Raw genomic sequence first — 13,782 nt, forward strand, 5'->3', positions numbered from 1 at the left:
TCCCAACTTCAAAACCAAACACATTGGCTATCTTCTTCATTGAAAGCTCATGCTTCTTCCCCTTGATTGTGAAGGAGATGTGACCAGCTCCAACCTCAGCATCTTTCCTTGCATATGTATGCAGCTTGACAGTCGCTAGAAACTCACAACTTTCTTCTTTGAAGCCCTCCATGAAAAGCCCCATGAACTTGGTTAAGTTACTCTTCTCAAAGAGATACTCCACATCTTCATCAATGGCAAGTTTCTCCATGGTTTCCTTGTGTGGATATCTAGTCCCCAAGAACTCCATTCTCATGAAAGCATCATAAAATTGTCTCTTTGTCAACCCACAAGATTCTGCTTCTCCATCATCCTCTAACTCTTCTTCTTCACTTTCTTCCTCACTCTCATTTTCACTCTCCTCTTGTTCAACCTCAACTGCTGGCCTCTTCCCTTTGGTCTTGTGTCTCCTCATGAACTCATTGAGAGTTGGCTCCCTTTCTTCCTCACTTTCAGTCCTCTCAGGATCTTCCTCAACTGACTCACTCCTTGGAAACGGCATCTAGCTCGACTGACTGCTCGAACCACCACTCGGTCGAGTGCTTGATCGAGTGGGGCGTCAAGTGGTTCTTCCAGCTCCTCCTCTTAATACAAGGCTAGCATCACGACGTTCCATGGAGCTTGCAGCGGTTTGTTGAGACTTCCTGGTGATCCTTGAAGACATTTTCAAACAGAACTGAAGGGAATAGACTCAAAGCTCAAAGTTAATAGGTTAGTGACCCAAAAACTTGAAAGAACTAAGCTTGAGCAAAAGATGAACTTAGAGAGAGATTTTAAAACTTGAATTTAGTTATTTTGAGCAAATGAGAGAGTGTGAGAGGTATAATCTCGTGCAAGCTCTATTTAAAGAAGCTAAGGGGACAAGGAGACAAGGGTGAAGCGTCCATACCATTCAAATTTGAATTGGGAATCTTTGACCTGCTTTTTGCTGCCACTCGACCCCACACTCGACTGTACACGGTCGAGCTCATTGACCAAATTTTGAAAATTCAAAATTTTCTTCTTGTTCTTCCCTCCACTCGATCATGCTAGAGAAATGATGATCAAATGGGCCTTACTTCTTTGCCAACTCGGTCGAGTACCTCTCGTGGGCTGGTCGAGTGGGCTTGCGTTTCTCCTTCTCCAAGTCCAAATCTCTCCTTACCCATCTACACTTTTATTAAAAGGCCTGTCCAACACAAATATAAAAGAAAACACATCAAAACTACAAGGAAATTAAACCATATTTACAAAGGATACCTTAGGGACTTCCTCCCTAGTGAGCTTGTTTAAAGTCACTAAGCTTGACTTTGGTTTCCTTCTTAGACTTGTTCTAGATACCAAGGAGGTGATGAAATCCTCCCTGGAACCTCTTGATCACTGTGAAGTTGATCCTTGATCACCTCACCCTTAACACACAAACCATACTTCTTCTTGATTTTGAGCCTTGGTCTTGCTTTCCTTAAAGACCTCTTGTTTAGCTTAACTTGGAGCTCCTCAACCATACCAGTCAACTCTTGAACTGACCTCTTAAGCTTTTCCACAGAATCTTCTTGAAGAGAGAGCTCAGCCTTTGGAGTTTCCTTATCACTTAAGACCTCTTGACCACCCTTGTCCTTGATAGTAAAAGGCTGATCATCAATGGTAGGAAGGTTGGTTGGGTTATAGATGTTGAACTTCATAGCTATACCCTCAGCAATGTTCAAGGTCACAAGACCTTCCTTGACATCAATGACTGCTCCAACAGTGGCTAAGAATGGCCTCCCAAGAATGATAGGATCTTCAGGTTCCTTGTCCATTTCCAATACCACAAAATCTGTATGAACCCTTGCTCTGCCTATCTTCACTGGAATGTTCTCCAACTTGCCAACCACATCTCTATTTGACCCATCAGCTAGGCATACATGGAGGTTGGTGGACTTGAAGTCAGTGTGTCCAAGCTTTTGTGCTATAGAATATGGCATCACACTGATTGATGCTCCCAAGTCACATAGGCACTGGTTGTAGTGGAGATAGCTAAGTGTGCAAGGCAGATAGAATGGACCTGGATCCTTAAGCTTAATTGGGATGATCACTCCTCCAAGGTCCTCAAGATCCTTCTCATCTTGAGCTTGAGCCTTCTTCTTTGACAAATCAAGCAAAAAATCTCTATAGAGAGGGTATGGTTCATACTGTTCCAAGTCAGGTCCTCTCTCCTCTTCTTGATAAGAAATGACGATCTCTTGAATGGCCCTCACTTCTTCTTGTTTCTCAACCACAACCTCTTCCTTCAAAGCTTTCTCATCCTCTTGTTGCTTAGCCAACATCTCTTTTTTCTCAATTATTTCCCTCAATTCCTTAATCCTCTGTGCTTTGAAACGTCCTGGGAATGGTAGAGGTGGCTTGTAAGCAGGAGGAATGTACTTAGCAGGTTTAACAGCTCCTGAACCGTCAGCTCGATCGACCACTCGATCAGGCACTCGGTTAAGTGGCGGCTCGAGTACCTGGTCGAGTGCAATGGCGGGTTCAGATTTCTTTGCACAAACTTCACTCAAAGCCTCAATAACTGACCAATCCTCCCCATCTTGAACATCACTGTCCCCAGTGACTTCCTCATCAGATATATGGATGGCTTTTGCAGTGAACTCCCTTGGATTTTGAACAGCTTTTCCAGGGAGTTGGTTAAGTTTAGGAGCAGAAGTAGAGGCAATATTGCTCTCCATAAACTTCACTCTAGAGTTGAGACCTTCAAACTTCATGTTCAGGTCATTATACTGGGATGTGAGCCTTTGATTCAACTCAGCAAACTGTTTGGCTTCCTCAATCTTTCCTTGTGTTTTCCCAATCAAAAACTGTTGCATCATAGCTCTTAAGTCTTGTTCTTGGCCTTGGTTAGTCTGAAACCCTGGTGGGGGACACAACTGAGGCTGGAACATTTGATGTTGTTGTTTGGGGACATAGTTTTGTTGCTGTTGAGGCTGTTGAGGTGGATACACTTGGTCTTGTGGATTAGCTACATTGGTGCTTCTATAGGAGAGGTTGTTGTTCTTGAACCCTCCTTGGTTGTAGCCTTTGAATCCACCCTGGTTTTGCATATAACAGAGCTCAGCAAATTCAGTCTCCCCCTCTTCAACTGGAACCTCTTCTTCACCAATGAAGTGAATAGACTTTTGTTGGCTAAGAAGGATCTTGTCAAGCTTCTCATTGACCATCTTCAAATCCTTCTTGTACTTCTCCTCTTGATCAGTGGATGATGACCTTATGGTTCTGTCATAGTCCTCATTATAATTCCCATCAGACTGAGCAAGATTCTCAACTAGTTTCCATCTTTCTTCCACATTCTTGTTGAGGAAGTTACCATTAGAAGCTGTGTCAAGAAGCATCCTGATCTTGGGAAGCACTCCTCTATACAATGTGCTAAGTAGGGACTCATTGCTGAAGCCATGGTGAGGGCACTGAGTCTGAAATCTTTTGAACCTCTCCCAAGCTTCACAAAAGCTCTCATTGTTCCTTTAAGAAAACCCAAAAATTTTATTCCTCAATCTAGCAGTCCTTGCATTTGAGAAGAATTTTGCCAAGAAAGCCTTCTTGCAAGCATCCCATGTGGTTATTGCTCCAGTAGGAAGAGTCTTCTCCCAAAGGTGAGCATTGTCTCCAAGTGAGAATGGGAAGAGCCTCAACTTGAATCCATCTTCACTCACTCCATTAATCTTTGTAAGCCCACAGATTCTATCAAATTCATCAAGGTGGTCTAGGGGATCCTCCATTGGCAACCCATGGAACTTGTTGGCTTGAATCATGGAGATCAATCCACTCTTGATCTCAAAATTGTTGTTTGCTACTGTGGGAGGCACAATACCAGCTCTCTGGTTGTGTGTGTTGGGTGCATCTCCAGCACCAATGTTCCTTGGTCTTGGAACTGGATCTTGTTGCTCCATTATGATTGGAACTGCTTGCTGTTGTGGAACTACTCTTCCTCTCTGATTTCCCAAACCCTTTTGTAGCATGTGGATGTTGTCAAGAGGCCTTTGAAGATTATCTTTCCCCTTGGACCTTGTGTGCATCAACAGACACGAGTACTGACTCGAACAGATACACGGTCGAGCGCAGGCTCGAATGAGTGGTCGAGTCGACTGGGAAGTGGTGTCTAAATAGATACGGCTTCTGACTCGATCAGGTGCTCGATCACTGCTCGGTCGAGTGGATGGTCGAGTGGGTACCTGAAACTCAAGACAACCCAGCAACAGAAGATTCGAGTGCAGCAACTTCACAAGTGTATAAACGTACTTAATCTTAGACTAATATGAATCCTAAATGTCACAAAAACATACTCAAATGGGCAACGGCGCCAAATTGAAACTAGCCTTGTTTTGTGGGTATGGATGATGAATGTATGCAATGGTGAGATATGAATGAATGGATGGTAAGGTGTTTCAATTCCCCTTATGCAGTTACAGTATAAGAGGTGTCAATCCAATCTGAGTGTTTGTGAACAATCAAGATGTGCATATGAGACTAAGTCAAGCCAAATGTAAAGGATGTTTGTCACTAACAATCCTATGATGAAAATGCAAGTGCAGAAAGTAAAACTACAAGAACTAGATGCTAAATGTAAATGGAACAGAATGATTATAGCAGTTATGAAGCTAAAACAGAAATAGAAACTATGGTAATGCAAGTATTGAATCAATGCAAGGCAAATAATGAAGAGAAAGCTAAGTGAATGCAACAGAAATACAGCTCAAATGAAACAGGACAAACACAAATCATAAACCAAAGTTCTGGGGATGAACTCGAGCAAGCACTCAATCGAGTGTAGATTGAGTGCAGGGTCGAGCTGGACAATTACGGAAAACAGAGAAACACAAGAAAAACAGAGCAATACCAAAACGAATCAAACAACGATCAAACAACAGGATTTAAGCTAAGAAATCAATAAACAAGGAAGGCCTTGAGGAGGGATTCATGGGCTGGAGTAATGATTGAGGTTATCTAACTTGGTCAACAAATCTCAAGCAAACTTTGAGCTAATCTCTAGACATATATTTCTAAGACATGTTTAATCCACTCTCATGGCAAGAAACAATCAAACCTATGCATTTCTAGACTTGTTCTCACATAGTAAAGAATCTACACAAGCAGGCATTAAGCAATATGTCTCATACCAAACAAGACCTCTAATCTCTTAGCAAGCCTAATGGTAAGCTCTAGATCTAGCCTTATCTATGCTTCTTAAACATTGGTGTGATGCTAAGATGCTTGAAATCAAACCCTACCTTCTCAGATATAGGATCAGCATTAAGAACATCTAGCCTAGAAGAGATCTACAACAATCAAGCTTGACCAAAGCAAACAAACCTCGAACACAATCCAGCCTAATCCATCCTCAAGATCCTAAGCACTACTCACAAGAACACATGATGAACATCAAAATCATAAACCCAAAAAATACTGAAACTTGCATCACTAGAAAGATAAAACAGAGATCTACAATATTGAGGAAGAAATGAAACTCGAATTCTTAATATTCTGAAAGTTATGAAACCAACAATATTGAAGAATCTAGAGTTTTTCTCTCAAAGGGAAGTACAAGATCTAAAAAAATAAAAGTGCAAAAGGAATAATTCCCAAAAGGGTAAAAACTAGGTTTCTGACTATTATAAAAGCTGGACTCTTTTGGTGGCTGCAGGTACAAGACTTTTTATAGGAGAGGAGGTGGAAGCCCTAAAAATACTAAAAGACAAAATAGTCAATGGCTCGGTCAACTCGACCAAGTGCTTGGTCGAGTGGCTGGTCGAGTTGGCTTCTCCCGTGCATCCTCCACTCGGTCGAGTGTCTGGTCGAGTTGGCTGTCAAGTGGGACTCCGGACCTTGTTGTTTCAGCCTTAACTCTCTTGCTTTTCCTTCATGATTGCTTCACTTCTCCTCATCATTGCTTCCATGCTCTTTGAGCTCCAAAATCACCTGTTTATGCATGAAAAGATGCAAATGCAATGCAACTATGCTCTAATACAAGATTAGTCCTAAAGCTATGCAATAATAGTCAAAATGGATAACAAAAGATGCAAAAGATGTGAATAAACTAAGCGAAAACAAGGTAAAATATATGAACATCAGATATCACCTGGATGTAGATGCTGAAAAAGGGAAACTGTTTGTTGGTGGTATTCATGGACAGTTAAATAATCTTTGTATAGACCAACTGAATGTAGGTCAATGCTTTCCATGCAAACATGATGTCATAACAGAGGTGTGTTTGACCGCTATTATATTAAAATTCTCTTTCAAAATTAAGAAGTCCACAAAGTCTTGGTTGGTGGCAATATGCTATGTGCTAGGATGCACGTGGAGGGTTGTGGCCACTGTGAAGAATGATCCAACCACTTTTTGGGTCACCAAATATCTGAACGTGCATACATGTTCTTTTGTGGACCGTGTAGCTCACCGTAAGCGTTGCACCTCCAAATATATTGGGATGCTTTTTGTAGACCGGGTAGGAATAGTAGATGGTGTTGTCCCACACCATATCGAAGATTCAATGAAGACAATGTTCAGCATGAAATTGGATTACACAACTTTGTACAGGGCTTTACAATATGCCTAGGAATATGTGAGAGGAAACGCCGAATCTGGATATGTGAAGTTGCCTTATTTTCTTAGAAAAATAGAGCAGTCAAACCCGGGAAGTGTCGTTGACCTTGTTGTTGATGACAAGCATAGGTTTAAGTACCTTTTCCTATCTTTCGATGCTTCAATCCGTGGTTTCAATTACGTGACGCGGGTTATTGTGGTTGATCCATTTCACCGGAAAGTATGAAGGTGTATTGCTAGTCGCTTGCGTACAGGATGGTAACTTTCAGATATTTCTGTTGGCTTTTAGAATTGTCAACTCGGAGTGTGATGCTTCTTGGAATTGGTTTTTCACCAAATTAAGTGAGTGTATCTCGGATGAATATCCATTGGTAGTAGTTTTGGATAGGTACAGTTCAATAGCTAAAGCATGTCGCAATGTTATGCCATGGGCAACACGAGGGATATGTTACTACCATCTCCAACAAAATATAATTTCTAATTTCCATGGGAAGCAACTGATGTACTTGGTGAAAGGGGCAGCATATGCGCATACGCATGATGATTACAACCGCTACATGGCTTCCCTTACTAACATAATCCGGCCCTTATAGCGTACTTGAATGAGGCAGATCCAGCTTTATGGTCTCGGGTTTACTGTCCAGGAGATTGATACAACATCAAGAATAGCTACATTGCGGAATCTATCAACTCCATGCTAAAGAAAGCCAAAGGTTATCCCATCACATATCTCATTGAGTTTATTACAAAAAAGTTAGGTAGGTGGTATTGGAAAAGACGAGAGGATGCACTTAGTCTGACAACCACTTTTAGCTGGGGTGTTGAGTTCTTATTGGTCGTAAGGGAGCATTACGCAGATATGATGACGGTAAAACGCATTGATGGTTGGCGTTTCTACGTTAGGGGTGGGCAACGTGGCTGCTTGGTTGACTTAGAAGCAAAATCTTGTTCATGCGGGGTGTTTAATGTTGAGAAAATACCATGTTCACATGCAATTAAGGCTGCCAAGTCAAGCGGATGGCATATGTTTACCGTAGTCAAAGCTTACTATAGAAAAGATTATGTCTATGTGTCGTACGCGGCTAACATCATGCCCAATGTCGAGCACGATCCAATTGAGCCAGATATCCGATGTATACCTCCCATACCAAAGCGGAAGCCTGGTAGGCAAAAGAAGTCTCGTTGGCTAACATGGCTAGAACTGTCACGTAAAAAGGGGAGCAAGCCGAGGAAGTCTCATAAGCAATATGCTTGTTCAAAATGCAGACAGCCTGGACATACTCGACCTCATTGTGTAAGTAACAATCCCACTTGATACATTTTTAACGTTTTGTACATGATCGTCGGTTACACTAACAATTATTTGTTCAGGTTGCTGAAGACGGCGAGTAGAAGTTACCTTCATCGTGAAGTCATCTAGAATTTTCGTAGCAATAATTTGTCTCTGTAATATTTTTAGGGATTATCCCACGTGTTCAAGTCGACATTATTAAAGACTAGTACTTAACTATCATTTACTCGTATGACCATTTTATGATACTCCTCTTCTTAACCAAGCACCATCAGCTAGAGAATGATGAGTCAAATTTTTGGGTCAGTTTCTGATACAAATTCGCAAATACAAATTACTGGTCCAATTTGCAACTACTGTGGTAGATCGACGATACTTGTGAAATCATGGACAGATGCAAATCCGAGAAGAAATTTCTTCAGATGCACACTGTTCATGGGTTTTCCCATTGGTCATACGGAGAACTATCATGTGGTTGGCGAAGGCGGAGCTTATTGGATGCGAGGGATAAGATCCGTCGGCAGAGAGAAGAAATCAAGGTACTTAAAGAATCTATAAGAGAAATGAAATAACAAGTTGTTAACGGTTTGGTGAACTCTGGGGTGGTTAACACATATGAGGAAGACAAGAAGAAGTTTGAATGTGATTTACTGGCAGCCAATGAAAGGGAAAAAATGCTTCGATGATTCTTGGTTTTGTCTTGGATAGGGTTCATTGTTGTCATGGCCATGTGTCTTGGGATGTGTATGAAGTAGGTTGCAGAAGAAGTCTCTTGGTTAACTTCAATCATATGTCTACTAAGCTTTCGCTGTACGCTACTTATGTTTACTAAGCTTTCGCTGTACGCTACTTGTCTTTTTTTTAAGTATTTTTTTTTTGGCCATCTACACTCTTTCACCTTGTTTTAAGCTTAATGTTTGAAGTTATATATATGTAACAAAAAACTGACCAAAAAATACCAATATCCCACATATAACTAGTAGACAACAAGAACAATCATCCTTACACATTAGAGTTTTAAAAGGAGGATCCCACAAAAAAAATATCAAGGTCCCGCCCATCATCAGAGTTTAATCAGTAGGATCTCACCCACAAAATATAAGATCCCCCAACAGAAACAAAACGTCGTAGAGCCCAAAGTCGTCCATGTAGTTCTCCTCATTTGGTCCACGACATTCAATCTCGTGAAATAAGTCACAAGCCATCTTCTCCCTTATCCATGTGATGTTTGCGTCGCACAAAGTAGTAGGGAAGGTTATCCCAAGAGCATGACATTCTATGTACTTCAAAGTATACCCACCACAGTCACCTGGCTTCCTGTTTGGAGGCACTCTCTTTATAACCAGCTCATGAGTGAACTTCTCGTACGACCACATTTGCTTGTGGTCAGGGCTGGCTAACTCCCGCAGCACGTAGGGAACCAACACGGCAATAGGCTCGATGGCAGATGCAAGCTCTTCGTCGTTGGTGACACTCGGGATGCTATCCCAGATGACGATGTGTCTCATGGGAATTGAGATCCACAAAGCTATCCAGTGCGTCGACTTCACGTTTAAAGGCACATATAAGTCGTCAACTTCCAGACCCCATTGCTTGTTAGTCTGAGCATACGGTGGATACTCCCCTGCGTGGTAGCTGAAGGCACCGACCGACAACAGTTTCCCAGATCCATTATCATTTGCCTCAGAATTGACAAAGTCAAGGTACTTTGTTGTCCACAGATGAGTGAACATAGCGTCTAGGAAAGCCACTCTACTCGTTTTAAACCTCTCAGGATGTTGTGTGTGTTGATGTCTCAATAGATTCAACCCCGCATCCATGTGCTGGATAACCACATGGATTTAAAACGAAGTTATATAATATTGAAGACTGACCCAAAGTTTTCTAGTATACTTGAAGAAGAAGTTTTCTAGTAGACTTACCGAATCTCGTAGCCAGACTGTTTCTGTCTGCAGTTCGTACCATTAAAGACAACATCGAGATTTCTCTGGGACCTTGTTCTTGTACGTCCTCTGGGTGATGAATGGTTTGGATACATATAAGTTACTAGAGTTTCGAAAAATAAAATTTTTGAAACATACCATAAAGTTAGTAGACTTATGGATATTTCTTTAAGAAATCAAGCAAAACCTTCTTCAACTGCTTGTCTGCTTTATCAAAAGGATTGTACGCTGACGTGGCTGATTTATCACCCATGCTGGTCTTGGCTGTGTTATCACCAATGAACGGAGAACGTTGACTTAACGCCAACCTCTTAACCCTTTCAGCCTTGCCATGTGCTGCAATCCTAGCCGCTTCTTTCCTTGGTTCTTGTTTCTTGGCTCTAGCAAACAAGTCGACAGCTGTTGGGATTTCTGTGCGAAGAAACACAGGTGGGTCTGACTCAGTGTTACATGATTCAGAGCAGACTATCTTTGGCACCTTCGTATCCGTACGAGTAACAGATGGAGATGGTTTCAGGGTCTGAGATTGACCTGGCTTGTTCTGCAAATTCCGATTTAAAAGTTACATAATCATTTATGAAAACAAATAATATTAAAGTCGCAGCATATGTTTAAAAGTCTCGAATAAAACAAACAAAGACAACACGGATATAGAAGTCTACTTCACATAAGGAAGTCTACTTCACATAAGGAAGTCTACTTCACATAAGGAAGTCTACTTCACATAAGGAAGACAACACTTGTTTTTATGTCTTTGAAGTGACAACTTCAGGAAGTTTATTTTTTCTTCGCCTTGTACCTGGTATTGTGATTGTGAGGGATCGTAGTAGAAAATTGCAAGTGTTCAGAACTAACCATATCCGCCTGAGAGTCCTTCTGTTCCTTTGATACGGCCTCTTCGTACCAGTAGCTGCTTGAGATTCCTTATGTTTCTTTGATAAAGGATCAGCCTCTTTCGTACCAGTTACATCTCCCTTCATTTTGGTAAGATCCGAAGCCAGGCTTTCAATATTCTCATTCAACATGTCAAACCGCAAATCGCAACTGTTGAAACCTTCCTTCATCTGATCAAGCAGAGCTGCTCCCCACATGCCGAGTTCATCTTTAATAGAATCTAAAATGTTGATTTCCAAGTCAGTCGAAGGACCTAGACAATGCCTCTTCTCACTTGGTTCAACAAATTCACCGGCTCTCTTATTCGATCCCTTTTCTTCAATCTTAACCTTCGGATTATTGGATTCATAAATACCAACCGTCTGCCACAAACCTCTCCCCCCACTTCCATGGACCAAAATCCCCATTGAATGCTCTCAAAATGTTATCAATCTTGTCATATGCTTCATCCTCTTCCCAAACAGGACTAATCATGCCACCAATGGTTTTGAAGTGTCTAAAGGAAGTCTACAATTTATATAAAACAGTATACTAGTTCAAAACTATCACAATAATGGTTACGGACTCATCTAAGATCGTAGATAAACTATAGACAAATCACAGAGATGCGTACCTGTTTTAGAATGCCCTCTTTGACATATTTTCTACCGTGAGAACCGCGGTAAGCAAGCAACGGTGGACTTGGATTGTTCAGCAACGGTTCCCCAATTAATTTGGAAAAATCAGGCATAGATTCGTACACCCATATCTGCAGAGGTTCGACAAATCCGTCTATGGTGTAACTCTGCTTGTTTAAGTCCTTCTCCTTAACAGACTGAATCAGGTTCTTGAAAGCAACTCTTCCCCAGGGATAATCAAGAAATGCATCTAAATCCATGACTAGCCTAGCCATATTTAGACGGGTGGGCGTTGATGGTTTCCTAGCTTCTATAAACCCAGCGTAGATGGCTAAATAACCCAACCTAACACGATCTATTCTATCCCAATCGTTTGAGTTCTTACATGTTGCGACCAGTTGCTCAATACTCGGACCGCTGTCTAAATTGACTCCAAGATTCTCCCAAAAACTCTTCCATCTCGTCTGAAACCTCAACATGTGGCTGCTCCAATGACTCGACATCTTCACAGTTAAGTCCAGTGATGGCTTCAAACTCATTCAAAGAAAATCGTAAAGGGTTAAATCCAACCAGACTCCAGATCTCGTACTTTTTGTTGCAGACTATCTGTAAAGTGAGCATATGGTGAACCAGTCTGGAAGCCCATTTGAATTGGAGACTGTTGAACTGTAACAAGACACCCAGTCGAGATTGCTAAATCTCGTCCCATTCATCCGGCTCGAGAGATTTGTACAGTTCGTCAAACAACTTTGTATCGTTGCTTAATAGCTGATGCTTTTTTGAGGAAGCGGCTCATCACCTTTCGTGTAAAACCTCCGAGGAAATTCTGGTTTTCTCGCCTCCTCCATTATGCAAGATAAGATTAGGTTTGGTGGGGAAATTAAAAAACGAGAGATTGAGAAAGAGGAAGACTAATCCAGTAAGCCTATGCGTCAAATTGAAAAAGAAGGCTACTATCGAAGCCAGTATTCCAGTTCTTGGCTTGGGCTAATCACGAGCCTGGGTAATTGCAAAAGAAGTCAACCTTCAGTTTAATCGAAGGGGACAATGGCGGCGAAGACGATGCGGCAAAGATGAAGATGAAGCGGCTGGGTTGAAGAATACAGAGTTCGTCGAGATCTGGTATAAATAAGTTAAATAAAGTAAGTAAACTGACAATCCGAAAGATAGAGATTTAGGTTTAACATGAACAAAAAAATGGGAAAATCAACCGTTAGTGATAAGGGATAGAGATAAGCGGAAGAGAAGTGTTTTCTAGTTTCTTATGAGGAAGAATTAGAGATAACTATCCTATGTTATGTCGGTTTTTAAGTTGTATAAAATTACAATAATTATAATAATCCCGGTTTTATAAAACCAAAACCGTTTTATTAGAAACAGTACCAGAAAATTATAAAGAAACCGATTAAAATCGGATTCCGCTTATCCGTAAATTAAACATATAAATATTACCGCCAACTAACGTCAAATCAATTTATACCTTGTAGTGATTATGTTGACGACTTCTCTGGCAGACTTCTCCACGGGAAACTGAACCGTCTGCAAATCCATCAAATAAAATTAATTTTTGTACTATTATGCTGAAGACTTATCAAGTAGACTTCTTTCTGGGGAAACTAAAACATACTTTAAACTGCAAATCCATCAAATCAAATTAATTTTTGTACTATTATGCTAAAGACTTATCAAGTAGACTTCTTTCTGAGGAAAGTAATACGTACTTTAAACTGCAAATCCATCAAATCTAATTAATTTTTGTACTATTATGCTGAAGACTTATCAAGTAGACTTCTTTCTCGGGAAACTAAAACGTACTTTAAACTGCAAATCCATCAAATCAAATTAATTTTTGTACTATTATGCTAAAGACTTATCAAGTAGACTTCGTTCTGGGAAACTAAAACGTATTTTAAACTGCAAATCTATCTAATCAACAACATTAATACATCGTTAACGACGATGAACGAGTTTCTATGGTACAGGGACAAAAGTTGCGTGTGAATATAGAATATCTACACTTATAAGTATAAAGTGATATGATATAGAGACTTTTTAAGAATTACACAACCGTGAATCATAGAAATTATACACTTATATGATGAAGTGAAGTGTGAACAGTTTCAATTGCCCAACCGTGAACAGTCTCCAATTAAGCGTGGATGATTTATATTGACCGATACAAGTACTGAAAGACTTTCAATCACCAATTCTCCGTCGTGAAGATGAACTACGTACTATTTTTTTTAAAGAGAAAATAAATGATTTACTGATAACTTTTTTGGTTGCAGTTTTAAAATAATCAAAAGGCCCTGGGCTGGTTTATATATACGAGACGAAACGGTTACAATGAACAGTTACATAATTAATAACACAAACCATCGCGTCATAAATCATTAACGAGTAGACTTTGTCGACTGACTTCTTAATGTAAACTGGAGAAATCTACTAA

At 40.6% G+C, this 13,782-nt stretch overlaps 2 protein-coding genes, 1 non-coding gene and 1 pseudogene across 3 annotated transcripts; 3 read left to right on the top strand and 1 right to left on the bottom strand.

The window, feature by feature from the left end:
• The first annotated feature begins 3,435 nt into the window (after window positions 1–3,435).
• LOC147944355 (small nucleolar RNA R71) lies at window positions 3,436–3,542 on the top strand. Its single transcript, XR_015558748.1, has one exon. It is a non-coding gene; the product is annotated as a small nucleolar RNA R71 (small nucleolar RNA).
• A 2,561-nt stretch (window positions 3,543–6,103) lies between these two features.
• Window positions 6,104–7,181, top strand: LOC147944356 (uncharacterized). The gene is made up of 3 exons (XM_087512551.1): window positions 6,104–6,490; window positions 6,602–6,808; window positions 6,858–7,181. Exons 1-3 carry the CDS (start codon window positions 6,104–6,106, stop codon window positions 7,179–7,181), a joined length of 918 nt encoding a protein of 305 aa, XP_087368677.1.
• A 101-nt stretch (window positions 7,182–7,282) lies between these two features.
• Window positions 7,283–8,390, top strand: LOC104789464 (uncharacterized). The gene is made up of 2 exons (XM_087512552.1): window positions 7,283–7,882; window positions 8,274–8,390. The coding sequence occupies exons 1-2, from the start codon at window positions 7,283–7,285 to the stop codon at window positions 8,388–8,390; spliced, it is 717 nt and encodes a 238-aa protein (XP_087368678.1).
• A 574-nt stretch (window positions 8,391–8,964) lies between these two features.
• Window positions 8,965–12,181, bottom strand: LOC147944357 (uncharacterized; annotated as a pseudogene).
• Between the last annotated feature and the right edge of the window lie 1,601 nt (window positions 12,182–13,782).

Source organism: Camelina sativa, chromosome 5 (genome assembly GCF_030686135.1).
Source record: "Camelina sativa cultivar CO46 ecotype springtype chromosome 5, ASM3068613v1".
NCBI classification, from domain to species: Eukaryota; Viridiplantae; Streptophyta; class Magnoliopsida; order Brassicales; family Brassicaceae; genus Camelina; species Camelina sativa.

Bases quoted from the DNA above. Each gene is read 5' to 3' on its own strand.
- LOC147944356 (XM_087512551.1), top strand. From the start codon at position 6,104: ATGAACATCAGATATCACCTGGATGTAGATGCTGAAAAAGGGAAACTG. The intron at 6,491-6,601 runs GTAGGAATAGTA...CAATATGCCTAG, and splicing joins GGATGCTTTTTGTAGACCGG to GAATATGTGAGAGGAAACGC. The intron at 6,809-6,857 runs GTATGAAGGTGT...GGTAACTTTCAG, and splicing joins TTGATCCATTTCACCGGAAA to ATATTTCTGTTGGCTTTTAG.
- LOC104789464 (XM_087512552.1), top strand. From the start codon at position 7,283: ATGCTAAAGAAAGCCAAAGGTTATCCCATCACATATCTCATTGAGTTT. The intron at 7,883-8,273 runs GTAAGTAACAAT...AATCATGGACAG, and splicing joins GACATACTCGACCTCATTGT to ATGCAAATCCGAGAAGAAAT.